Source organism: Pocillopora verrucosa, chromosome 3, assembly GCF_036669915.1.
Source record: "Pocillopora verrucosa isolate sample1 chromosome 3, ASM3666991v2, whole genome shotgun sequence".
NCBI classification, from domain to species: Eukaryota; Metazoa; Cnidaria; class Anthozoa; order Scleractinia; family Pocilloporidae; genus Pocillopora; species Pocillopora verrucosa.
This window is the reverse complement of record NC_089314.1, coordinates 25,764,109-25,792,033: the sequence shown is the minus strand read 5'-3', so window position 1 is coordinate 25,792,033 and position 27,925 is coordinate 25,764,109. Positions and strand designations below refer to the sequence as shown.

The window sequence follows — 27,925 nt, the reverse complement described above, 5'->3', positions numbered from 1 at the left end:
ACTGATCATCGCGATCCAAAACACGGAGCCGATCTTTGCTGTTGTTCATGCGCGCGGCAGGGAATATGTTTCTACTTTGGTCAACCAATGCGCGCACGGCAGATTCTGTTTCATCTAGCGACGAAGAATCAGTTTCGTAGGAAGACCCCTGCTTGAAAGAGCTGGTGCTGGGGATTTTTTCCATGGAACGAACGCTCGATGCACTAGCTTGAAGTCCATCTTTAGAAAACTCTTTGTCTTCATTCCTATCCACGCCTTCCGTGGCCAGCCTTTTCTTACTTAGAGCCTGGTGTGGCTTCGTAAAACTGATGTTTCCTGAGTGTATCTTGTTGGTTGGATTCTTAAACTTCGACAGAAGTGATCCACACATCTTTTTTTGTATTCTAATTTTGAAAACACTGTTACAATAACTGTAATAACGAGCACTTCTCACAATCACTTGCGAAATGCCCCAGCCGTGTCAGCGATTTGCCGAAATTGTGTTTATTCTTCGTTGCCCTGGATTCACTTATTACGTACAACACGACAACATGACGTAAAAAGCGCGCGCAAGAGCCCAAACGCGACGTACACAGCGGTTGAACGCCTGCGCATGTGCAAATGCTGTGACGTACTTTTAGGCCGTCTGAACCAAATTGTCTCACACAAGTTACCGATCAACCACATAAGCCAGTAAGTCACGGTGTTTAGAAAGCGTATAACGCTTTTGATAAAACTTAAAACCGAATGGAAAGTCAACGGGATACCCGCACTTAAATAAGCTTTATGTTCGAAAAGTCTCGAGTTTTCCTTTTCCCTACTTTTGTTTCCTTTAACAGATTTCAAAGAATATTTTAATTTTCCTTCACTTAATTTCATAACACTTGTTCACTCACATTGTTCACTCACATTTTTTATGTTGTGTCTGTCTTGTGTCGCAAGGGATGAAAAAGTTCGCGCCAAAATCCCCGGCGGGCGGTTACCAAGTGCCGTGGGCATTCGTCAGCTTTGTCGAGGTTAACCTTCGCATAGCTTCTCAAAATATTTACTTTCAATTTGAGTGTTAAGAGGTGAATAATCGTACATTGCTCAGTAAAAGAACTATTTCCATCCACTGACCTGTACTTATATGTCAAATTTTCACATTATTTTGGACAGGCTCTCCAAATTGGTGATAACAAGACTGAACTTTTGGCTTTCAGGTCAAGGGATTGAGCTAAACTCAACACACTCATATGAAGAGGATCAAGTTGGCAAAGACGAGGTAAAGAATATAAATATGTTTAGAAATATCCCGAAAAAGTGTTTTTTATAGTTCAATGATAATTTACTAAGTAGATCAGGCATTTCAAGGATTGATGTGAAAGCAATTCACACACCCAGTCTGCATAAATTTATTGTCACAAGAAGTTAATTTTTCCCTTTATTTTCCATCCTTAGTGATTTAATTTTTATCGAAAATTATTTGCTAGAGAACACAATGTAGCCGTGCTAGCAAGCTTAGACCCATTTTCAAACTTAAATGATAACTGCAGTAATATTGTTTTGATACTTTGATGCATATTAGCCATTCGTTCTTCATGGCGAGAACACTGAAAAGTGGAGGGTTCCCGGGGAAATAACTTTTCATAGCAGACGTTCAAATGTGAATGAAAATTTGCCACAGTGGTCGACATATACGTTAGCAATTTGTAAACTAGAATATTATACAAAGTACTCTCTGAACTAAAGCATAGAATTGATCGTGTCTCTTACAGCCGGTCGTAAGCAGTGAGAACCTTATTCTTAACAATTTTCCATGACATTTTTTTTTTTTCATTTTTTCGGCAAAGGTCATTCCCTCAGTCAATTTGGCTTTTTTTCCTGAAAATCTTTAAGTCTTTTATTTCACAACCAAAAGTCTTGTGATCACATTCATAAAAGCATTTGGAAAGTAAAGGACATAAAATCACACCGTTGCTGTCAATGTTTTTCAGTGAAATGAGCAATCGGAAATAAGCGGTGGATCCTCTCCTGAGTGCGCCTTTATTTCTAAACAGGTTGACACTTCACAAAGGATTTTTCTCTTTCTGACCCCTTCCCCCTCTGAAGCCCATGACCGTCAATTCCTTGTACACCCTCTTTTTACGTCACCCTTTATAATTTCAGCCAGGTTTTAAACAGATTATGATGTGTAAATAACTTTTGGCTTGTAGATTAAGACCGCCAATGACTAGAGTGGTACGCAATCAAAAACCCAAAGAAAGTCTTTCAGTCATTTATAGCTGAATATCGCTTTTGTGTTGGAAATGAGTCGAATTTCTCCCTTCTCCCGCCTCTTTAGTTCACTTTCGCCCCACCCATGCCTTCGCATGGCTTTCGCTCCATTCGCCTTCTCCTGTGAGAAGACACTATACAGCATATTTTGGTGATTGTATAAAGGGTTGATTAGAATTGCCGATTGATGGTAGAAAGATATTTTGGATAGCTCTAGTTTTGTGTTACGAGCTTTGCTCTGTGATTGATCTGGGAATCTCACGCCTCTGTCTGAGCCAAACTGGTGCCAAACCAAAACTAACGGCGACTTGGTCGATGGCGTTTTCCCGCGCTTTAGAAAGTTTGAGTTCTCACTGCCTTCTTGTGATATTTACTAAGCTCTGATTGGCCGTTGCGATTGATTTGTTTTGATCAAGAAAGGCTCAAACTAGTGATAGTTCAAGAAGTTTTCAGCCGCTTCCACGGAGAGGGGTTTTTGGTGCTGTAATGAAAAGCCATAAAATGTTTACTTGGTGATGGTTCAGGATAGGATTCAGCGAATTCCATTTCGAGTCAACTAATTTTGAAATGTAGCTACCCTTGGTATGCTAAGGGGAAAAAATTTGGCAGATTCCCCCCTCCTCGGTACAAGGCGGTAATTGTTTATACAAACGAAATTTCCTTCGTGAAAATTGCCAGCACAATATTGAAGCGTAACTATAATACAATGCATTCAACATTAGGAGATTGTGTCAGTCAAGCGAAATATGGATAAGGAGACTCCTGAATGAGAATTTTCAAATAACTTCACAAAATCCACCCATGTTGCTTCGAAGACTCGTACATACAAACCCAAATATCTTAGCAGCTGACGCTTTTGCTGCTTTTATTTAAAAACCAGTCAAACTGATAGCGAAGACTCTGGAATATGTGTATGAAATATAGAGTTATTGTCAATAAAATAATTTTAAATACTTACCTATCATACAAGTGAAACATTCTTATCAGATCAGGCTTTATCTTTTTTTTCACATTTTCGAGTGATCTTCAAAAAACTATCTTTTTGTTTCCTTGAAGAAAAGGATTCTTGTACGGAAACGAATGTGTTGAATTTAATTCAGTTTATCAGTTACAAAACCTCTTTCTAGTTAAAAAAAAAGCGAGGTAAAACATGTTTTTTCACCTTTTGATATGTTGTGCCCATTCATCAGATCAATTGCGGAATCATTCGTCAGAACTACTACAACTGATGCGCTCTTTTAAGCAAAAAAATAAAAAAAAAGTAATTGAAGAGATTTTAGCTGCCAGACGAAAAGAATTCTCAATATTTGATTGATGTTTTTACCTCCCTCATCAAAACCCTCAGTGATAATCCTTGTTTCATCAGAACAGTTAATCCTTTTGCATTTTAAGATCTTATTTTCTCCAAAGCAAATTACTGAAAAGCAGTACCTCTCGATTGATAGATTGTTAGGCATAATTTTGTGTTAATTTTTAATCATTCAAGGCCGGAGCACAGAGGGAAACTAAAGCAATTAAAAATCAAGTACTTCCGTGAAATTTCTTAATAAAGTATATAACTTTTTTGAAGGTTTCAATGCAAGTATAAATGGTTATAATTTTTGTCCAGAAAATAAAAAACAGAAACTGCAAGACTCTCTACGTCTTTTTTAAAAACTGAACGTGAAAGTTATTCCGTTCAGAGTTCAGCATTTCTCGAATATTTTCATTATTTACGCGGCTCAAACGTGTTGTTTACTTTGGCTTAAAATTAGTTTTCACCTGTACTTCTCCAAGCGGCATTAATTTCCAGATCAAAGCTTATTCATCTTTTTTTTTCAATTTTACTAGGTTTCGTTTTGATGTGATAATAATTGTTAACTTTAAAAAAGCCTTTCATCTTGTGGTTTTTTCTCGCCAAAGTGCTGTCAGGGTTTCTCCTTGAGATGTAAAACTCAGATCAAAATTGAGAATCTTGTCTAATTTGTAGGATTTTGTCATGTTCAAATCCTTCTCTTTAAGTGGCAAATTGATTTCTTATTGAAGGAAAAAAGCGCTGGTTCCATGAGATAAATTAAAATATATTCAGATCCAATTGGAAACAATACGTGGAGGAAATCGCAATTTGTTGTACTTATGTTTTCCTGTTCTGTAATTACACGTAGAAAAGTAGTCTCCAAAATATATGAATTCACAGCGTTTTCATATTTACCATTCTTTTAACGCACTGCAGACGGCCCCCGTAACTTTGCTACCACGCGCAATTTAAACGTTTTATGACAATGACATGCTAGCTTTAACTGTACTTCAGACGCTTAAAATCCCAACCGAAGTACAGGGTAGGAAATTGACTTTCGGCTCCCAACTGAGTTGAGAAAAGAGCAATTACTCAGATGTCATCAGCCGTCTTCCAGAAGAAAAACCCATCATAAATTTTCCATGCAATTAAGATAAACAGTGGCTAAATTGGTGAGAACGTGCGAGAAATCTTGCTATTGATTCAACCATCTTTATCAACTTTTTTTAACCCGTCTAAAGGAGAATGTTTTATTGGAAAAGATGCATTGGGAAAAAGATGTTTAAAATGTTTAATGCAGAGAAAAGTGAATCGTGGTTAATTTTTTTAATCTTAGGTTTTATTCATTTGTTGTCCAATTGCCCACAGTGTCACCTGTCTATTTTTTTTTTCGTCCGCCAAAGGGTTTTTTTGTCCTCTCAAGTAACGTCAGCTGAGAGGCCCAATAACTGCACCTGCCTCACAACTTCATTAATTATACCTCAGAATATTGATTAATGTTGAAAGTTACAATTATCGCTATCAGGCGTAATATTCGCGTGTTTTACGAATTACTAAATTTGAAAGAAAACACCTTATTTTGTCCAATTTTCTTTTTGTTTTTGCTTTCTCTTACTGAAATTGTTGTGGTCATTTTCATAAGAAAAGCTACAATTTCCCGCGAATGATTATTACCGACAAAATTTACAATGTTTTAAAATGACATTAGGTTTCGCTCGATCTGTCAAAGTGATTAAGAATGAAAATGCGAATTTGTGATGGATTGGTTCGTTTCGCGTATTTTTTGCATTTTTTCCCCGCGTTGAGCACCTGCTGGTGATCACGTGATCACTCCACTTTTCACAAGCGGCTAATCGCATGTTGAATTTAACAATCAAGACGACGAAATAGTGGATGTTTGCCCGCCCGCCCGCCACATGTAAACAAATATGAGTTTTTGTGAATGCATTTATTCCGCCGAACACCTGCAAGGTACTGTGACCGTGAGTTGGTTTTGATGTCGTACAGTTGCGCGGCTGATATAGCTGTGACCACCTTGCCAGCACCAGAGACGAACGTCGACTATGAGCGAGGCCTCGCTGTTTTAAACGACGAATGCTACCAAAGAGACAACAGCTTCATCTGATTCGGGTTCAAAAGCTGCCTACTATGCTTGAAAGCGATTTATCGAAGCTTTATCCCACACAGAGACGATCATGTGAGTTGAAAATGTTCCTATTTTTTCTTTATTTCATGCCTCAAATTTGGCGGAAGCGCTTTCTTTTTTATTTTCGTACCATGACTTGCATTATTTAGACGCTTTAGAAGAGGGTGTTATTTTCAGAGCACAATATTGGAAAGCTTCGTCCCTCGAGGAAATACAAGTTTTTTTTTTTGGGACATACTATTTTGCTTAATGTGAAAAATACAGCGTTTGAAACACTGTTATGGTACAACGTACTATCAAAAGTTTAAAAAGAAACGAAACAAATTTTGCATTCAAATCCCGCGTAAATTATTTTGAACATCTGAAATCTGAAATGAATTATGGTTTGTAAGGGAATAGTTCATGAGATTTTTATCACAATCTCTACAAGATGGCAGTCCGTGTTTTTGAATCAGAATATCAATTTTCTTCGAACAAGTCTATTTTTCATTGCGTACTGCAAATCAATAGATACTGTTTTTACAAGCTCATATTTGAAATACAAGCAGCATAGATCGTAAAATTTTGCTGGGTTGGCGGTGAAAATATGTGCTTGTAACTGAGTTCACGGGCAAAACCTCAGGTTGTTTTAAATCGCTTCATGAATAAGTAATATTTATTTCTGCAGCTTGTTAGACACTTCAGTATGGCCAACCATTAAGCGTAATTTAAGTCCCTGGAAAGCGGTTTACTTTTACCTCATTTTGACAAAATATATCATCAGGAAGTTTAGCCTAACGCCACATTTCATTTTACTGAATATGGAATTATTTCGCCGAAATCTCCTTACGTGATCAAGCGATCTAAATGAACAGTTTCGATCGCTATGAGAGAGGGTTTTTGTTTAAGACCGGACATGCGATATGCTAAAGATGATTTTGATTAATCGTGCACGCGACAAAACTCAGACGAACACTTCTAATGGACCATGTTTTCGTCTTAGCAAATGAAAGTCCATTTCACGCACATACACAAAAAAATTCCATTTAATGTCTTCCTTTCATAAACTACGACCATAGATTTAACGATATAAACAGCAAACGTGACCTGCAATTTTTCTCACTCACAATTCTTCTGTTTTATGCTAGTTCGGTTTTGTTTAAATTTGCCTCATTATGAATTTTGTCCCTTTTTACCCTCAGTCATACATAATTAGGACAAGATGTCAAAGTGTTACCATGAGACGTGGTGTTGTCCTTTGTGATGAACACCCTTTGCTGAGCCAGTTTCCCGCGAAACGCATCTTTCACGCAAAAATGCAGTCTCTTGGCAACAGATTTCATCTCGGGTATCTTTTACCTAAGGGGTTCCTTATCTGTAACAGACAGAACGTCGCTTGGCTATATCCGTTTGTCATGCCTACCCCCGCGATTCTGACAAATTTGCATCGCGACGATTTGAAAGTCATTCTAAAAAGCGAGTGTTTGATAATCAATACTATTTTACTCCCCAAAGAGTAGCAAGGCAGCTGAGTATATTCCGTAAAGGTGACTGAACAAACAAGCCTGTAGCCTGATTCAAACATACTGTGCTTCACACAAAGTGCGAACCCACACAAGTAGCCTTGGTTGAACTGTCAATCATGTCGTCATGGAAATTTAAGAAGATGAAGAAATATTTTATAGTTCGAAGGAAAAAGATCTTTTTAGTCGCAAACCATCGGGCCAAAGACTGAGTTTTATACAGAAGCTAAAGTTCAAGGCTTTTCATAAATTTTTCCGCCTGATATTTAAAGTTCTCTCTCAATGGTGTTTGAATAATAGCCGGAAAATGCTTTTCAAAGTAAAACTGACAATATTTCATGAAACCATACACATTTTCCAGGAAAATTTTATAGATTTTACTTCTAAATTGTTTTATCTTTTTTGTTAGAGATGTAAAGGAAAAACAAACAACTTTCAAGAAATTTATAGCTCTTGTGCTGCTCAAAAATAGATTTGTTGCAAAAATAAATATTCATCGCGCTTCAATTTATTTCATTTTTGTAATGATTAGAATACTTTGAGCAGATGGCGCTCTTTAACTAATGTGGGTTATTACGTTAATACAAATTAAAAATCCCATTTGCAACACATTACAAATTTCTAAAGCTGGCTGGATTGAAGGGGTTCTAAATGCATACCGTTTCAACTTGCCAATCCAAAAGAGAAACACGGTGTTACTTTAGCATTTAAAACGATGATTTTAAGTTACATTGAGAACGTCTGTCAAATTAAGGTGGCACTGTTACCATAACTACATCCAAGACTTAGAAAAATTTCTTATTTTAATTGTAATTTTTTACTCTAATCTTCGTCTATTAGTAAATATCCGTGTTTTTCGATTAACGGTCAAGGAAGTGCATAGAATTATTACTTAAAATTTTGCTGTTGTTTCTGTTTTTTAAACCCTCGAAGCAGAGCATAATTTTGGGCGTATTCTTCAGTTTAGAAACGCCATAGTTGACCAAGTGTTGCTGAAACTAAGAAGCCAGAGTAAAAATTCTAAAGTTTTTGTAGTGACTTACTAAATTCTTCAAGATGGATCTTTTTGTTGGAATATTACTTTCTTACGTAAATAGATAAAATCGACTTGCCGAGAACCGAGATGGAAGTTGATTGCTGTTTTTCAGGCCGGAAGAACGGAAAGAAACAAACAAAATTCAATAAATACATGCGATCGTGGACTGTTTTCGGTTTCAGACGAGATGCTCTGCTTTCAGAAGCAATCCTCTCGATTTAAGCGAACGCAATTGCGCTACCTAAAATTCTATCAAGCTTTAAGAGTAAAAGTGCGCGAGGGTAGATGGCCATACGGCACTTGTCTGGTATTCGTGCGGTTCACAGTGGTCTGCATTGAAGCATCACAAATGACGAGGCTTTTTGATTTGTCACTCTTTTTTCATTAGTGACTGGAATAGGATTCAAATTACAGTTTAACTTCTTACGTTAAGCTCTTACACCTGTGCTTTTAAGGCTTAAGCGGTTGCCAATCAACACGACAGCCGATCTGAGCACACGTGTGCACTATAACGAAGCAATCAAGGAACGAGGCGGTCGTTGAGTGCGGATAAAAGCGATTACTTCAGTTTCATGAGCGTTTTTGGTGCTTTAATTGGTTGAGAGTAAAGAACACCATTAGATAAAAGATCTTCGTACAATTTTTCCTGGAAGACTTTTTTCCTAAAAGCCATTTGTCACAGATCTTTAATCCACCAGATGATTGTCTTTGACTCTGATCTCGTGCAATTCTGGTGATGTCAATACGTTAAGATGCACATTTCAACTCACTAGAATAAAATTCAAAGATTTGAGATAGATCTGTATGTCCACCACACTATTACCGCCTGTGTGCAAATTTGAGACTGACAATGTTGCTGACATGAGTTACACCAACGCACTTTTCATTCCTCAACAATTTTCTTTCGTGAATGCTTGAAATTACATTGAGTTTGGGTTGGTACTCTTTGGAACACTGGGAGATTTTTAAGAAATTTCTTCTCAGTTTCCCGGTTTTTAAATTTTATTCAGACTTTTTCGTTCGGACAGAACCAGACATACACTATTACGAAATTGTCCTGATACGAAGTTTGGTGGGGTCTGGGCCGAGGACGTGGAACTCACGTGCTCGCATAATCTTTTTGCGTGACTTGTGCATGAGTTGTTAACATCCTACTTTTCATATCCCACATGAAACTGGTGGCGAAGTCAAACTGCTGTAAAACAGCGTACAAGGCCTCCTTCACGTGCCCGGACAAGGTTTTACGTCCAGTTACAGCTGTTTCATGTGTCACTATTGCAGAAACTTCTCGACACCCTATAGAATGAATGACTTAGATTTTTTTGTCCAGTTTTGCCCATTGTGAGAGATCATTGAGAGGTCCCTTAAAAGTCATGCGACACGTGCTCTAAAGGTTTTGGATCCAGGCGAAAGTGTTAAGTTTGTTCATTATCATCACCCAGTTTCTGGATAATGCTTGGCGGGTTCAAGAGCAAGGTACAGTAATGGTCCTGACCCTCGGCTTCCTTGTAGGAAGAAAACTTGTAGGCTTTTTACTACTTGTCTGAGACCAAAAGTCTTGTAAGGGCAGTGCTCTGGGTAATGAAAGGAGGGATTCAGCTTACAGAAAAGTATGGTTTCTTTTCGATGATATGGTTTAAATCACAGTGTTACGGTTTAAAACAATTTTAGAAAAGAAGTCCTAGAGAAAGAGGTTACTTGTTTGAAACGACGGAAAAGCAATGAAGACAACTTTAACGTTATTGAAAATTTCAAATTTAAGAGAGTACAAATTTTATTGGATTGAGCATGCCGAAAGTAGCACTCTGGGCCAAGAAATGAGAAAAAATAAAAACACCAAAAGAAACATTCCCTCCATATCACAGTGTTGACATAACATGCCTCAGCAGACAAGAATTATTTAAAAGAGATAGAGAGAAAAACACAGAGAAAACAAAAGATAGCACCTGCTGTTGTTCAGCTTGTAAGATACCTGCTCTTCTGCCACCAATATCGTCTCACGGAAAGCTGGTTTCGGTCGACAACGAGGGCAGATGTAGATCTGTCCGACACTTCTGTGAAATATCACGTCAACACGTGTAACACCGAGCGACAGGTTTGGAGAAATTCTCGAAGACTCACACAATGGCTGAATATCTGTCGACTAGATTTAAAGACATGCTGGTGTCTTAATATTACCTATGTAACTAATAATGGATTTTAATTACAGGATAATGATGATGAGAGGAATTTTTTTCATTGTCTTTCGGGGTTTACTGCCGATGTTGTACGGTAATTTATTGCAAATTGCACGCAACTTTTTTTGTAATATGTCATTAATACGGGTGCTTATTGTTTTAGAAATTGTTTATTTTGATCGAGCAAAGTTCGCGATTATGAGGTGTTTTAATTTGAGTTAACTGCACATTTAAGCATCGTGTTTTGTGATGATCTCAATTGGAAGTCAAAGGTTCAACAGCTTCATCTGCAATCAGTTTGTAGAAGTCACTTGGTTGTAAAATTGATTGTTAACTGAAATGAAAGTTTGCGTTAAAACTGGCTCGGAGAATTATCTCACTGCAGTTTATACACTCTTTAGCAAATTAAGACAGGAAGTGAAACGAGAATTTTTAGCAGAACTTACAACAGGTACAAAATTGCGTAAAGCTGGAATATTTTCATGTTGGATTGTGTTTTGTTCCGGGTAGTTGCACGTGTTTCTTACAGGTGTCTGACACTCAGAGATTCTTTTGTGGGGACTCATTCATAGATGTAAAAGGAAACGGTGGGTAACTTTCAAAGACAATTCCTTGCTTCCATTCAGGTTTAAAACTACAACAGTAATAGCAGTAAAGATAACAACAACATCATCAAGGACAACAACTCACTCACAACTTGTGTTTTAAAGAAAATCACAGGCACTTTGCACAACCTTGTCAAAAATACAACACGTGTTAAAATTGTTTGTACATCTCATGCATAATAAATAAACTTGCTGAACTTCTGTACCTGCCCGTCAAATCATAACTTCATCTAACGGCTGTTTCGAGTTCTCTTAAAAGACTAAGTCAAATGTCGTGGTCACTGTTAAATCTTTATTCTCAGTCAAAATCAATAGAGCAAGTTTAGATAACGTGGGTGATTTATGTTTAAAGGCGGGCCACGCACTGGCCGAACTCAGGTAAGAGAGTGGTATTGACTGCAAAAGCGTAAAAAAAGTTGAAAAAATGCTTTACGTTCGAAACTGTATGTTGCAATCGAGTTTCGTCAAAGCTAAAAATGTTCGAGCCAAACAAAGTCTGTATCCAAATTAGATGTCCGGGGTCTATCCATGTGCAGTTGAGGTCTTGTTAAGGCTCCTCACAGATCTATTTATATTTCTCCAAAGGTCGAATAAATAACCTTAAAATCTCCCAAATGAATGGAATAAAAGATCCTAAATAAGTCAGTTACAATGCCAAATTTCTGGCATCGATTTTTGGTCGACGAACGCGATTTTTATTCACAATATTCCGAATAGGATGCTTTCGTCTTTACTGATCCATGCAGTATACAGGACAGGCTCGTCACATGTGAACTTTTTAGAGTACAACTCGAGTGCCAAAGAGTTTTCTGTAACTTAGGTCTTGAGTATTCAACTGCGAAATAGCAGAGAGATCTAACTGATTGATCCTCCGATGGGACGCATATTTTCAGTTCTGTCTCACGATAGTGAAAAGTGTTTTATATTTCAGCGATAGTGGAGATACACATCACTCGGTAACTATTAGAGGCAGCCCACGAATCTTTTCTTCTTTCAACATGGTGTAGACGAGAATTTTGAACTAGTTTACATGTGACCATGGAGACTTCTGAATTGTTAACAACCGTTTCAAATCCACTTAGTCGCGGGATTGTTTGGTTAAACAGCTTAGTAAAGTTGTAGATGAAGACGAAACATCTAATATCAGCCCCCAAATCTTTCCTAAACAGTACATATAGTTATCGAATGTAGCCGAATGATTTTTCAATTTTATCAAATTTCGAAGCAAACCGGACGTTGGGATTGACATGTAAAATATTTATTGCCTCCAAATATCATTAGATGCCCTATACACAATAGAGAATGATTGACAGACAAGAGGCTCAATGACAACACACACGCTAACAATGTAAATTGAAAATTTTAGAATATATGTTTCGCGTGTACTTCTTTAATAAGCGTTTGTTTCAAGAAAAAATCAAATTTTTGTTTGGAATACTGTAATTTTTCAAAGCTTGCCAAGATTACGGGTCTTACACTCGAAGCAAACTAGCTGCCAAGTTTCCTAAAAATAAATGGCGAGATTAAAACCGGTTTTTTAAACGCCAGCAGGCTAGGTTATTAGTGGATGTGAATGGTTTTATTAAATTATGTAAATTGAAAGAAACATTTCAATTTTCATGGCAACCAAATTTTCCCTTTTTTCCCCAAGGGGTCAGATCTAAACTCTATTTTGAAAACTGAACTAGAAACTTCTGAAAAGAAATGTGGAATTCTACCCTTTATCTGAGGAAAAATTTCGGGCAAATGAAAGGCCTTTGTGATGGTTCATTCGTAGAAATTATGTAAACTCGGGACCCTTTCATTTTACTCGTTAAATGGTTATAATGCAATATTTTTGTATTACCATGCAACGATTTTCAATGCACGAAAAATTCACATGGCGTAATTTAAAGTCGGAAAGATTAATGTTTTTCGTAAAATACATTCTGTGAATAGCAATTTCTTTGTTGAGTTTGATAATAGCCTTGATGTATATCACCAACCGAATTGAAAAAATCCGAAGAATCTCATTTCTTTGCTAATAAGCAAATTTTAAAAATTTCGAAAAATAGCATTTTTTTACATCTTAGACTGTATCTTACATCCTAGCCTGAGTTATTTCAAGCTTGTATACTGAGGTCAGTAAATTGTCATTAGCTTCTTTTGCATCGATTTTTTGTTTTAAATGGTTTTCTCCAATATATCATGAATTTAAATGGAAATATTCCTGGGTCAGGAAAGGCAAAGAAACAACTTGAAAACATCAAGGATTTCAAATGTGGCACATATTGAGATTCGGGTTATGACAGAACCCTTAAATTGAGACTTCCAGAATATTTATTTTAATTTCATCAAACAGGTTTCAAAGCCTCAAAAAAAATCACAAAACATATAAATAAGAATAACGAGGACACCTCGATCGTGTTAAATAAATTCACGTCTTGATTTAGTTTTATCACAGTTATTTTATTCATGTATGTAGAAACAAAGATGGGAAGTGGAAAAACGCAAAAAAAAATCAATTGTGGCTCCGAAATGTCGGAGGGGAATTGACTGTATGTCGTCAGTGAAATGGCAGTATTTGTTTAAGGGTCCTCTTCAAATCCGGCATCTAAAAACTGGAAATACTTGAGCGCGTTATCTTTTGTTATAGACTTGCAGCAGCGTCCAATAAAAGATAGTTTGACGTTTTCTGTTTTCCACTTCGCCTTTTTTTCCTGTCAGCTTTTAGCGCCTACGCTTTTTAGACTCTCAGAAAGCCATTTCGCTTTTTTAGCGACAAAACTAAATTGCTTGAGAGCAATTTTTACATAAACTGAAATCCAAATTGGAAACAAACTCATTGCATCAATTTTAAGAAGCGTGCACTAGCGTTTTGAAGTTTGTGAGGAAAAAGACTTACTAAAATATCTAAGGCCGAAATAATGCGCGCCGGATGGTTGAAAACAAAGATAACTTTCAGTTGTGTTCAAAAAAAAAATATTATTATTTTTTGGTATAGGCACCCCACTAGAGACTATTCCTTGGACATTGATGGGTTTTCTTTGCCTTAAAGTTTTGCATAACGGGAGCAGATGTTTTCCATAGAATCCCGCCAATCATTTTCCCGAATTTTATTACTCTTATCGAATCGTAAAACCGAAGCTTATTTATATTCTTGAGTTTTTATTTCTGTGAAGGGCCTAAAACTTTCTAAAAGATTTGACGATGAGGTTTAAAGTGAAATAAAATTGTTAGCCTCGTCAGCTGAAAGCGACAACGGGGGAATAGGGAAAGAATAGCCAGAAAGAGCCCGACCCTTTGTTAATAATGTGACCTCCGAAGTCTGCTTAAAATCGCCGTTCTCCATTTAAGGAAAGTTCTACTACAGGTGCAACAAAATCGTTCGCTTGTGTGAATTTCTGAAAGTTTTAGACGCATCATAAGCGCAAAGCTACATAACAACTCCGGTAAGAGAAATTCGCGCTCTCGATGCCAACGTGTCTAAAGCCTTACTTTACGGCCATGAATTTTAAAGCAGAGATCTCTAAATCTATTAATTCGCTGGCGCGCCTTGCTGATGTCAGAGAGGCAGATGTAAATAATTCACTGAATTATATCTGTCAAATGCCGAGCTTTCGTTAATTAATGATGACATGCACTTTGTGTGGGCAGCTGCTACAGATGCCTTAGGTTCCCGGATGTGCAGGTGGTGATTCGCGCGCGCGAGAAAACTTCACTATTCGTTACGCCTTGCTTTGCTATACAAGTTTGTTGGCGAGACAGCCGCCGCTCTGAATCTTCAATACAACGCCTTTTTTTTTTCTTTTCACCGAAGGATCAATGAAATTCGTCGGCGGAATGCATCACCACAAATACAACGGTACGAATTCTTTTTTATCTTTAAAATGAATTTGCCATTGATTTTTCCCCTTGCATTTATACCGTACTCACTATTTTGTCAATATAAATTTTCCGTAATTTTTTTTTCGCTGGTGGTTGCAGGAAGAAAGAAATTAAAATATCACTGAAACCATTTAAATTTCGCTGTAGGATTTTTGTTTCACCCTGAGAATTTTTCTCAGTGACCCAGTCACAAACAAAAAGAAAAAAAAAATTCGACTAAATCCCCCGTCCGTTTGGTATCTTTGTGGTATAATTTTTTCATGTCGTTGGGAAAGTAATTACGGGCATACAGTTGGCCTTGTTGAACGCCTCACCGCCTTACCACCACTTAGAAGGCCTTGTGTAAATAAAACATAAGTTGTCAGTGGAACGTTTCGACAGGAGAAAACAGCTCGTTTTCTTTAATGTCCTTAGTGAGTGGTTGAAACAGATGTACACACGATACAATAACTACACCAACAATCGAATAATTTGCACGTGCAGGAATCGGCCAATCACAATCCAGGTTGAATTGCAGGGTTTACCGGTTATCGATTTATTCTTTTGCTTCTCATCAAAGATCCAACAAAAACAATTTAAACAAGCTATTTTGAGAGTTTTTGTATTTTATTTTCGTGCTTTTTTTCCATTATCGCATGTTTTCGTGTTTTTTGGTCATGCGATCATTATGTTTTTCGCAAAGTAGGTATCGTATTACACGGAAACACTGTTCGATTTCGGCCAAAATCATTATTCCTTACGAGGGCACGTGTGTGAGAGATCTATTTTAATGAACCTTAGGTTAATTATTTATTACTTAAGCGACTGAAAAGCTTTCGAAGCATATGGTTTCTTTAGTTCTACAATTTTTTTCGATTCGAAGATGAGGCGGACAACAAAATCCTTTCGAGTTTTACAGCGCGTTGATAATTTCTAATCTACAACATTTCACTTTATCTCTGAATTTTAATATTTTATTTTTGAAATATCATAACAATAGAAGTCCCTAAATCTTTGCATCAGCATTGGAACCCAGGCTCTCTGTATATCTTAGCAACGGTGGCCTGACTTCCATATTTAGAAACGCAAACAATGGAACGAGGGTATAGTATGGGTGCACCTGCTACCGACAGTCGCTAGATTCCCGTATGCACAGCTGTTGGCAGTCGCTCTATACCACCTGATAGTTGATAAGGAGTGTTATCTGTGCGCCGATATTGCATATTGTGTTGAAAAAAAAAGCGGCTGGGAAAATCTCAGTGAATTGAGCGTCAAAACAGACTTCGTCGTTTTTTCGCGTTCTCTCATTTTGATCGCCAATTCGTTCTTCAGTTTCATTTGCAAACGAAAAGATTTCAATGAAAAACAAACCTGCAGCTTCCGCACGAAATTTAGATAAATTTGCGTTTTCGCTTTTCAAACAGGAAAATGAAAATTGAAATTACTTTTGTGTTGGTGACAGCTAGTTAAATATTAAGCAAGATATTCGGTGATAGTTTTCCGATGAGGATTATTTTTCCCACGGAAAATCTTTGCTGTTATCAACTAGTCGCGCTTTCTCTCAAAATTTTTCCGCTCCTACCGGCTATTTTTTCCTTCGTTTAATGGACCGTACGGCACGTGCTAAAATTTTGTTATAAACAATGCATTAAAAAATTTCAAGATATTTCAAACGTCAGCGTTATTCATTTATTCATAACATAAAGATCACGTGACCCACTCCATGACGTCACTAATTAATTGCCTCACCGGTGGCAGAGTTACTCGATGGGAGTCATACGAAAGCCCCTTTCTGGTGTAGCAAGAAGTCTGTAATGCCGGCTGTAACTTCAGGTATTTGCCAATATATTGCTTGTAGTCTATAACACTACAAAAAGCAAACGCATCTAGTTGTTTTTGATCGCCACGCGCGTTTCCGATACTGAAGTTTTCAAAGCGCCACCTTGAGTAGTGTAATGACGGAGTTCTTTTATATGGCGTCCGATTTTGCTTCGTCTTCTTTTGTTTTGTTTAGCTATGGATTAAGACGAGGACTCCAGAATACGCTTGGTTATCGTTCATAGCTCTTAAGATTTGTTTAAAAGGGAATTGAAACTTTTCGAAGACGTGAGTACATCGGGATGCAAATCAAATTTCTTTTTACGCTTGTGTTGCTTAGACGGAGCCATGAGTTTTTATTTATTTATGTTTTCGGTGAGAGGAGCGACACAGCGTTACCAACATTTGTTACAACGATTTATAATGCTTATCTCATAATGCAATGTATGTCCTGGAAACTCTTGTAATTTCTTATTTGAAATTTCTTATTCCTGTTTGCTGTAATCGTGATTTGCGCAAAGGTTCTCGCCCTACAAGCGCGCAAAACCTCGTTTTATAAATCCCTTGTGTCGCTACCTCTGTCGCGATATGATATTAAGCTATTTCGCTCGCCCGCTGTAACTTTTTTGTTGTAAACCCTGTTGGTCGTGACGCTCAATTTTAAGGAGAAAATTAAAACAATTTACTCATCTTATATATTCGTCCTATGTAATGAGAATTCAGTTACCTGGTTATGAGACGGTAACAGTATTTTGTGTCTTTCGATGGCCACAAGTTCCATGCTCGAAGTTTAACTCCGTGAATCACAGTATGTTTCTTAATAGATCTTTAGTAATTCTGGTTGTGTCATTAAAATCCTATCAAGAGAGTTATGCGTATTTCCAAGGTTATTCATGAAGACTTTATAATACTTTACTTCGTTTGTCTGTGCCTTTGAAGAAGAAATCGGTCATCTTCGTGACTCTACCATTGATGCGATCTTTTGTGTCTCTGAAATTTTGTTCGAGGCTAACGATAATTTAAGATTGAACTCGCTTGATAAACAAGGCGTTATAGAACTCGTTTATAATTAAGGATTTTCATAATAGCTCTGAAATGTGAAATTAAAAGCGACAGATGAAGAATCAGAAAACTATTACCCAATGATTGTTTTTAGCTATATATCCGAGTGGCTTAATGCTAAGAATTGTGTTGTCAAGTTTGGACAAGAGTTCTTCTTTACCAATCGTTTGAATGCAAATTACTTTGTTTCCGAAACATTTTGAACATACGCATAAACTTAAGACCATACCAATATATGCTCTTATCCATTGAAGTTAAATGTTCAACCAAGCACAACTGTTGATTGTTCTCGGTCAATTGTAGTCTGTATTACTAACAACATGCATGTCAACTTAATGAGGTTGCATATTTTTTCACTCATTGACTGTTGGTTGAGTGGAATGTCGATCTTTGTCAGAATTATATATTGTATGTTTAATAGCTATCATGATTTGTTATTACTCAATTCAGCAGGGAAACTGTTATGTCATATTTTGTTTTATGACTTATTGTTTTCATATTGTGTTTCATATCGCGACTATATTGTAATACAGGTGAACATTTTAAATGTATTGGATATCGTAAATTGGTCAACAAATTAAAAAAAAAAAACATGACAGAACAACAGAGGATTTAGAATTACTGACCAGTTTACAGCAATGTAGAGATGTAAATATTAAATACCTAGTCTGTTTGATGTGAAAATGGCTCAAGGAGTTTAATACATATTTTTTATTCCCAAGTTCTAATATTATTTTATCTTAGCAGTCTGAGTATAAGACCATTTAAGCCATCTAAATGGTACCTGACAACAATTTCCAAAAAAATTGGTAGGTTGTTAGAATATGTATCCTCTATAGAAAAAGTTAGTTTGTACACTATGATAGTATGCTATGTTTGGAATATCAATCTTTATTATTTGGAAAAAGTGATACAGTTTTTAAATGAATGTTTTGTGGTTCACACTGTTTATTTTTGGACCACAGAGTGAAAACTGTACAACAAGCCAATAAAAACTCAAAATAAGTACATTTTTGTTACCTTGACCAAGGGCAACTGTATGTTTTGGAGGCATGGTTGGTTTTGCACTGAATTGGTTAAGAATGTGGCTCAAGTATTCTCAAGCAATCACAAAGCATAGTACTGTCAATCCGAACCAATGTAATCACGCATCATTTTGGTTACTCATGTAAAAATTCCTCTAAGAGTAAGCATCCCTTTTTAAAGGTGGACATGTACATGTAGCCTCTCCTTATACTAATATGTGGTCAAAAGCAGACAGATCAAATAATGTTTGTTATGTTGTAGATTTAAGAGAGGCAAGCATGCCAGATTCACCAACAGACCCAGCAGCTCATCCTCCTCAGGGACCTCCAGTGTCATCACCAAATGCAAATCCTACTTCAGTTCCAGTTGTGGCTGATGTAAGGTCTCTTAATAATTCCACTTCACCTGCTGTCAATGGTGCACATACCAGCCCCACAGGCCCTGTGTCTCCTAGCAGTATAGGAAACAGTGTAACCCAGCTGCCTCCTGCCTGTGGTGCTCGACAACTTAGCAAGTTGAAGCGATTCCTGACAACTCTGCAACAGTTTGGTTCGGATATCTCTCCTGAAATTGGAGAAAGAGTGCGAGGACTTGTTATGAACCTTGTGGTGAGGAAATAATTTGTAACACATTTTGGTACTCCTGGGATGATAGGTGTTTGTGTTCAGAGACATGATGTTAACTTTTGGCTATTTTTATTTCAGAACTCAACAATATCCATAGAAGAATTTCATGCACAGCTTCAAGAAGCTACAAATTTTCCTCTCAGACCATTTGTTATACCATTTCTAAAGGTATGCTGAACTCTGTTTACATTAATTAAATCAGAGCATGTATAGCTTGGTATACTAGGGAAGACATTCATGCAGTTAGTGCTGAACTGAGTCATGGTGCTCCCTCTTGCCCAAGCTTTACTTTGTTTCCACAATAATTTTTGTGGTGCATACATGTACCACAACTTTTTCATTGCCAAGAACTAAATATCAGTTCTGTGCATCATCTACCTTAAATTTGTTATGATTTTAGCCTTGACAACATGGTGGTCAATCAAACAATATTGTTGAGATTTTAATCTTCACCTTTCAGCTTGAAATTTTGCTATTTGGTCTGTCCTTGATTAACATGGTTGATAAGAATTTATGGTTGATTTTCATGAGGACTTTTACTCAGTTTAAGTGGCGGCATGTGAAAAGAAGGCAGTATTTTATTACCTTTTGCTTGGAAATTGGCTAATATTATTTCCTGTACTTAAAAGTTTGACATTTCTTTTGAAATGAGTATATTTTTGTTGATGGAACTCCTATTTCTTTTTTGGCATTGGGATCAAGAACATTTAGTTTCTGGTAAAATTGGTTTATAACATATATTTCAAACTCAGTAATAAGTATAATGCTTAACTTATTTAGGAGTGTTTGTTACTACAAATAGCAAAGTGAATTTTTCAGTATGAAACTAAGGTTTGGATAGAGTGGCCCAGATAATGACTGTTTAATTTTTTGTGTGTATAATTTTGTTGATCCTAAGTTATACTTGTAAACTGAGGGCCTAGGAAAGAACTGAATGAAGGGGGTAAGTTTCTAAAGAAACTGTGGTGCTGTAGCAGTGGGAGAGTATAACAAGGTAGTGTGGTATTATCAACTGAGGTTATAATGTAAATTGGCCACTGTAAAGAGTTTCAAAGCTGATGTTTCAGCATTAGGTTAATTAGGTCAGAGCAAATGAGGAAGGACTAACACTCAAAAGGCCAGCTTTCTTTTTTACAGTGGCCAATTTATGTCAACAAATCAGTTGATAATACCAAATTACCGTATTTACTCACGCATAAGTCAACCTTTTATGACCAAAAAATCAGCCCAAAAAATCACCCTCGACTTATACACAAGTCATACACAAAGACCTGACACAAGCAATCCAAGAAATTAGCATAAAAATCGCCTGAAGTCCGTTAGGAAAACTGAGTTTATAAAACCAGTTCTAATTGTATTCGAGTTTCGTCACTTTTTAGTGCATTCTTCCTCAACAAAAAAGTTTGAAGTAATAAATTTTAAGTGGCTTAACAAAAAGCTGCTGGAGCTGACTTCTATTGTGTCTTTGGACTGTAGGGCAGACATTTTTGCCTGCAGCTTTGCTGCTGTGAACAGTGCTGGACTTTAGTTCTCATTGAATGATTTCTGTGGCTTAGTGACCTGGCTCGCATGGTTTTTTATGTTACGTGTGATCCTTTGAAATTTTTAAGTTTTCCTTTGGTCTAATTAATCTCCTTTCAAACTCAACATTAAGATGAAGGTTATTTCAATGCAAGAAGATTTCATTTCAATGTGATTCACAAAATATGATAAAATACTTCTCCAGTAAGTGCTTGTATATGCTTAAATTGTGGTGATATCAACAAGTGCTAATAATATCAACTTCACAGCACACAGTTACATTTTGCTCTGCATTTTTTTTAATTCCTCGTGTTTTCAATATATTCTCAGAAATAAGAGATTAACTTCTTTGGTTAGAAATGATGAAAAATCCAATTTTTGACCTTGACAAAGTGTTGTTGACTTATACACAAGTTCGACTTATACACAAGTAAATAAGGTACCCCAGAATAGAACTGCCCCCATTCAGATATGTTGACTTATCAAACTATTTCTAAGGTATGATATTTATGGTATTTCCAGGCAAACCTACCCCTGTTACAAAGAGAACTGTTACAGTGTGCTCAGATGGCTAAGCAGACTCCACCACAATATCTCAGACAACATGAAGATATTTTAAATGAAAGAGAAACAACACCTCTGGATCCAGAGGAACTAAATCCATTAGAAATAAATGAAAATGGGAAACGAAAGGCTCCTTCAGATAGTATGAGGTAAAGCTATAACAAAAAAACAATTGTTTTCATCTCCTAATAATTATACTGGTTAAATATTTTCTTTGAGAATATTATGATTTACTATTGCAGCTCTTGTATGGCTGTGAAAATGGACTGTGATTGTCCTTCCTCCAACAGCAGCATTGTAGAAATTAATTGATTAATAACATGAAAAATGATGCATGTTTGAGTGGCTGAAAACAAGTGCATTTTTCATGTAACATGAGTGTACAGTTGTTTTATGGAACAGGTAAGATTCCTTGGTTGCCAAAGAGCAAAAGTAACATACCAAGGGGTCACTTGGCCCTGCCATGGCAGAGCCCTGAATTATGTCAGGGTGTACAATGGTACATGGAAGTAGAACTCTCAATAAGAGTACTAAATAAATCCCTGTCTTTTCAGACCTAAGGAAAATGGAGCACCTCCTGATCTGGCTATGGTGAGTTTGAGTGTTTCTTCCTTTTTTTCCTGGAATTTACATGCTTATTTAATGATCAATATAGACAAGTGATGTAGGAGATTAATTTAATACCTACATTATGTTATGCATCTCATTACCATCACATTATGCTTGTTTGTGGTGTTATTTAGTTGCTGTTGCAGATGCTGTGTAAATTTTCAAATTAACACCTTTCCCTATTTGGTGACTACATTCTGTGGCTATCACAGTTTTGAAATTTTCAGTCTTTTTATTTCAGCAAATGATGGCAGAACTGGGGAAACCTATCCCAAAGAGGCCCTTTTTGGGTACGTTTATAAAACTGAATGTAGCTTGTATGTGATGACTTTTTCCACTTTCACCTCAAAATAAATGCTTTTTTGGTTGTGATATCTCTGCTGAAGATATATATTTTAAACAGCTTTGTTTTGAATCGAGGAATTTTGATTTAGCTTTAAAATCAGGTAAACTGAATTTTATCTCAGTTATAGAACAAGAATCACTTTACATGGTTAATTGATACTGAGCTAGCTTTGTATTTTGATGGGTAGGCAACAGCAGCAGTTTTAATAAACCAAATCAGTTAAGAATGGAAGACATCACAATACCGCAAGGTAATATTTAAGAGATCGTGAATAATCTTCTCTCACCTATTCAAAAAGCTACTCTAAACAGATCAATCTTTGCATTATGGAATGACAATTAATGCTCTGAATTTATTAAGATAAACGGTTAAAATATGTAAAATTTCTTTATTATATGCCTTGTTTATCCTCAGTCAGAGAGAAATGCAGATATGACATAACCCTGTCACTTCCAAGAACTCATTAGCAATTCTTACTGTCTGCCTACACTTCCTCTGAAGTTAGTTTGGTGAATTTGAAATTGGATCAACTAATAATTCCCTAACTGACATTTTTTTAATTCTCATCACTTGCCTGTTTTACATGTATACTCTAGTGATATTGTCAGGGGAAATTCTGTCATTGATATTGTTAAGGGAAATTCTGTCATGGTCACTCATAGGAGTTAAAGGGTTAATGAAGTTCATGATTGATATTAAATCAATCAAATAAAGTTGAATTACAATATTTTGGAGACAGTATTTTGCCTTATGTATTTGTTGTATTCTTGTTTCTGTTAAATCAATATTGTGAACAGCAAACATCCAGAAGTACATGCAAAGACAGTTGACAACTTAAATCCTTTCACCCCTATGAGTTACCAAAAGAAATGTCTTGTTATGATATCATAACCTTTTCAAACCATCAAGTGATGAGAAGAAAGGAAAGTATCAGCTGAAGAAAATTGCTTACACTGAACACAAAATTTGTGGATCTAAAATTATGGAATATGAATGCCAGACAGTATGGAGAGGGAACAGGGAGATCTTGGTAGCAAAGGGTTGACTCCCTCTTATCTTTTGAGTGATGTTACCAATCATTTAAGCAAACAGACCATGTGATTATCTCAGAGTCTTCAGTGTTCTTACTGTTTGATTTGATGTTTCAGTTATGTGTGATGGTATGATTAATCATTAGTTATTTCACAGCAGGCAGTTCACGTGATGGTGATCCCACTTTGCCAGATGCTCTGTTGGATAGCAAACATGAAGTAGTGGATGACTGGAAACATGTGGACACGGTAGGTTGAGTTTCCAAGGTTGCTAGAAGGTTTTTATTGGGCATTGGAGATTGACTTTGTCATCCATGCACTGAATTGTTTTTTGTTCGAGACCATAGAACATGCTCCTGTTACTTAAATGTATTCTCCTGCAACTAAATTTTTCAAGTTAATCCCTGGTTGTAGCAGGCATGGTAACCAAGTGGATTAGGACTAATTAATGCTTTCTATGCAAAGGGCAGTCACATTTTAACCCTTAACTCCCAAGATCTGATTGTTAATTCTCTCCTCTGGCTGGTAAACATTTCCTAGTAAATTAGTCAGGATAATTTTTTGTTAGATAAAGAAAATGCCTTTGACCTGATAAGTATGAGTATTCTTATGACCTGTTTGCTGGATGATATATAGATATTATAGGGAGAAGTTACATGATAATCACCTCCGGGATTTGATGAGTGAAGGACATTTTTTATTATTACAGTGTATTATTTGTTTATTTTTTTTAACAATTAAATATTTGTGGTACTTAGATGCTTCAGTGCATAATAGGAATGGTTGACAAGACAAAACGAGCTGTAGCAGTGCTTCAACAACGATGCACTCAGGATCGAGAAGAATTATTGGCCTGGGCACGAAAAACGGCCGAAGAAACAGAAGCGGAAGTTAAGAGGAGAGCAGGTGGGTGTAGAGCTTAATTCTTTTTTTATCATTTCGTGTGGACAAGCTAAGTCCAGTATGGTGTTAAGAAAACGCCTACTCGTCAATAGGCTGAAAATTTCATCTCTCGTTAAACCTTTATCTTTAACTCGTTTAGGGGAACTAATGGCTAAAACGCTAAAACAAACGGAGGAGCGCGTAGCAGAGGTCAAACGTCGGGCGGAAGAGGCCGTAAGTGACGTGAAGAGACAAGCTGTGGTGGAACTACAGAAAGCTGTCCGTGCTGCGGAAGAGAAAGCTAACGAAGCTGTGGCTAGTGCGCATGGCAAAATGGAGAAAGCCGTGCTAGAGGCGCGCCGACAGGCCACTGAAGACACCTTAGCCATGTCAAATCATCAGAGTGATTCAAGTGAGGTAGGGATATAATGCTATGCATTCTTGTTTTCTTTAACAAAGTTTTGTTGTGTTTGTGTCAATCTGCGTGCCCTCTTGTTAAGATGTCCACATTCTTATGGGGATATTGGTTGTTCTTCCCGTAGAGTTGTTGGAATTGCGGGCGAAAGGCCACGGAGACATGTAGTGGATGCAATGTGGCGAGGTACTGCGGCCCGTTCTGTCAGCACAAAGATTGGGAGAACCATCATCACGTCTGTGGACAGCAAGCTCAGGCCGCCGGCGAAGACAATCCCCAAGGAGGAGGTCCTCAGTCCGCGGGCTCTCCTAAGGATACCAACACCACTAGTCCCGCTGTCACCAGAATGACCACGCCCACTTCGTCATCCGACCCCATTTCATCCCTCAGTGATTATGTTATGAAAACCCCCTCTACGTAGGATTAACTAGTACGCGTTAAAGTAATAGTGGCTTCGTGTATTGAGTCGCCAGAATAGAAGACTGAAATTTTCTCGAGGGAAGCCTTCCTCGTCAGTCTAGGGAACCTCCAATGGTTGAGAAATTGTGATTTTGATTTGCACATAATCTTTGTTGATTCCCTCGTGACTGTGTTGCTTTGCGATTAAAAGGTTTCGTATGAAGCAGGTAGAATAAGGCCAAGAATTTAGGCAATTTTATCGCTTAGTATTACGGGTATGTGGAGCCAGGAGATTCCAAGAATAAGGAGACTGCCTTTAACACAAATCAAAATGAGGTGCTGCTGGTATTTCACAAAACCATCTGCTAGAGAGAGTGAAAGAATCCTCTTCTTTCATGGAAGGGGAGGGTAGAGACCCCAAAATAGCTATCAGCATCTCATGGCTAAATGAATCGTAAAAAATATCAGCTGCATGTGAGCGAAGACTTTTTTCAGGTTCCGTAAACTTTCTCGTAAATCTTTAATTTACACACAAACTCATTGCGTTGAAGCTTAAAGTAGAAAATTTAAGGTAAATTTGTTCCGACACTACAGGTAGCATTATAAGATTTTATGGTCTGCTTCAGGGAACAGTTTTTCTCGAGGGAAATATTTAAGAAACCAAAGAGGTCCCTATCTTAAACTGTGTTTTGTAAGTGGTGTTAGTACACTTAAATGCCATCAAGTAGAAATCTTTGTTTTGTTTTGTTTTTTCGAAGTTGTTTCGTTCTTCCTTTTTTGAAAGGCAGAGCAAGGTGAACAGTCCTCGTCCATATATCGTTCGATTTCAATTGAGCACCAAATTACAAATGGAATGTTATTATGTACAGAAGCTCCCACCCCAATGTCGTTAATGTGCCAGAAGAAATTACAGCCTTGTTTAAAGCGTCTTTCTCAACGTAAATTTTTATCAATCGTTACTTCCTTGTGGGAAGCGTAAAGTTTTGATGAATTTTGTCCATTTTCAGTCGGTTAACAGGAATACCAACATGTAATACTTGTAAATATGAAATAAAGTGGACCTTGTCTATGTTGAATTGGCTTCTTTGCATCACTGCTTTGCCTTAAACCTATCACGACATGGCGATCACTTGCGTTTTCCCGCTCTTCAGGGAGGTTGTCTCTTTTTACTTTGAGCAAGTTAATGGACTCCTGAGTTATGAGTTCCGATATATTCCTTGTGATATATTCCATAATCGTGATTGGCTGGTTTGATTATATACACTCCATCAACTAGGGAATGATTTCTATATTAACTAATTGTTAGAAGTAGCCCGCCATATGGTCATCCTTACGGTAAGAGTGAAGTAACGATGTCTAGGACGTAAGTGTCGGAAACAGGATAACGAAGATAATTGACTTTTGAACTTTTCAACTCTTATTACCTGTGTTTAAAAGCTCTTGATTTATAACGGAAAAAAATATGAATGCACAAATTGGACAAAATGTTGCCAAGGAACAGAACATGCGACGTAAAAATGCAAAGTACCGCAGGTAAGGGTGTGTAATAATATGCACGTATTGCATGCCCTCTTGTTACAGTTGCATAAATTACAGTTATTCATTTCTGCGCTAAAAGGTCTCCATCGAAGCGTAACCTTTGTAAATACACAGACGCCCATAACCACATGTCATTCAACACGATTATATTCAAAATGAACGACATTTAGTCGGAATTTCACAAAGGAAAGGAAATAGCTTCTGTTGGTCGATGGTTAACTCTACTGACGTAATACCTAGTTCCTCGAAAGACATTGATCATTCACAATTCCTACCATCATTCGCTTCACTGATTTTTAAAAATTTCATCGAGAAGACGCGTCACAGCTCGTCCAAAAATGCTCTTCTCCCCTGATTCCCAATCACGTGCCTTGATCTCGAAATGATCCACAAATCCGTGCTCCTCACAGAACCGATCGAACGCAATTTCGCTCTTAAATGTTTCCCCACCCCCAATCCATTTCAGTGGCTCCTTTCCTACGTTGTCAGTGACAAGGACACATGGCGCACATGGGCAAAATTCTTTGACCTTTTCTCTCCACAATACAGCTTCATTCAGCGTCGACGGCCTTTGTGTTCCCCAGAAAACTAGTGCTCCGAGACAGTCCCTGAAGTAAATTTTTAACATGTTCGAAAAGCGTTCCTGTTCGGCAATTTCCCAGAGTTGTAGTTTGATAGAAATCGGTTTCTCTGTGTCGCCTCGTTGCCATCTGATTGTTTTCAAATAAAATTTTACTCCGATTAGTGGAGAACGATACGTTTGCACAGGAGGCCACACTTCGAGGTAATCATCTATGAAGACGCCTTTGGTACCCACTCCACCAGTGAAGCCACCGACACATACGATTTTTACGAGTAGTTCTTCTCCCTGGCGATCGCTTTCGATCGTAAGTTTTTCTAGTTCGACGTTCGAGTTAAACGTTTCCATTTCTACTTCCTTTCCTAGATTCTCCAATCGGGTGTCATTGACCTCGTCGGGCAATTCATAGTTGGATGCCATTGTATAGAAAAATCTTAGTTCAATGTCAACACCGAAAGAGTGAGGAAGAAAACTTCCGGTTTCGTACAGCTGTACTTGGATATCTTTATGGCTTTCTGAGGGTCTCTTTTCGGTTGCTATGCTCGTTCTCTTTGATCTCTGACGACGCCACTAGGATTTTAAACGCCTAACAACGGAATGATTGTCTGTCTTGGCTTTCAGTAGGCAGTAGCATCCCACTCATACAACATGATCTCGAGATCATGTTGCACTCATAAGGAAATA

At 37.3% G+C, this 27,925-nt stretch overlaps 2 protein-coding genes across 8 annotated transcripts; one reads left to right on the top strand and one right to left on the bottom strand.

Moving 5' to 3' along the window:
* The first annotated feature begins 1,209 nt into the window (after nucleotides 1-1,209).
* LOC131770614 (protein CBFA2T1-like) lies at nucleotides 1,210-26,198 on the top strand. Of its 7 annotated transcripts, none has more exons than XM_066163098.1 (12): nucleotides 1,210-1,243; nucleotides 18,448-18,512; nucleotides 18,991-19,337; nucleotides 19,434-19,523; nucleotides 21,399-21,589; nucleotides 21,995-22,031; nucleotides 22,291-22,339; nucleotides 22,583-22,645; nucleotides 23,584-23,675; nucleotides 24,185-24,332; nucleotides 24,469-24,725; nucleotides 24,851-26,198. In XM_066163098.1, exons 1-12 carry the CDS (start codon nucleotides 1,215-1,217, stop codon nucleotides 25,142-25,144), a joined length of 1,662 nt encoding a protein of 553 aa, XP_066019195.1. In that variant the 5' UTR covers nucleotides 1,210-1,214; the 3' UTR covers nucleotides 25,145-26,198. The 7 variants fall into 7 exon arrangements, with proteins under 7 accessions (XP_066019195.1, XP_058942315.1, XP_058942314.1 ...); XM_059086335.2 differs by lacking the exon at nucleotides 1,210-1,243 and adding an exon at nucleotides 16,576-16,656; XM_059086336.2 differs by lacking the exon at nucleotides 1,210-1,243 and adding an exon at nucleotides 16,581-16,656 and having other exon boundaries at nucleotides 18,451-18,512.
* On the bottom strand, nucleotides 25,624-27,925 carry LOC131777838 (ras-related protein Rab-38-like). The gene has a single exon (XM_059094190.2). It carries the CDS (start codon nucleotides 27,659-27,661, stop codon nucleotides 26,948-26,950), a length of 714 nt encoding a protein of 237 aa, XP_058950173.1. The 5' UTR covers nucleotides 27,662-27,925; the 3' UTR covers nucleotides 25,624-26,947.

Coding starts and splice junctions, on each gene's coding strand:
- LOC131770614 (XM_059086331.2), top strand. CDS start 5,606: ATGCTACCAAAGAGACAACAGCTTCATCTGATTCGGGTTCAAAAGCTG. Junction 21,590..21,994: donor GCTCCTTCAGATAGTATGAG/GTAAAGCTATAA, acceptor CTGTCTTTTCAG/ACCTAAGGAAAATGGAGCAC. Junction 22,646..23,583: donor AGACATCACAATACCGCAAG/GTAATATTTAAG, acceptor GTTATTTCACAG/CAGGCAGTTCACGTGATGGT.
- LOC131777838 (XM_059094190.2), bottom strand. CDS start 27,661: ATGGCATCCAACTATGAATTGCCCGACGAGGTCAATGACACCCGATTG.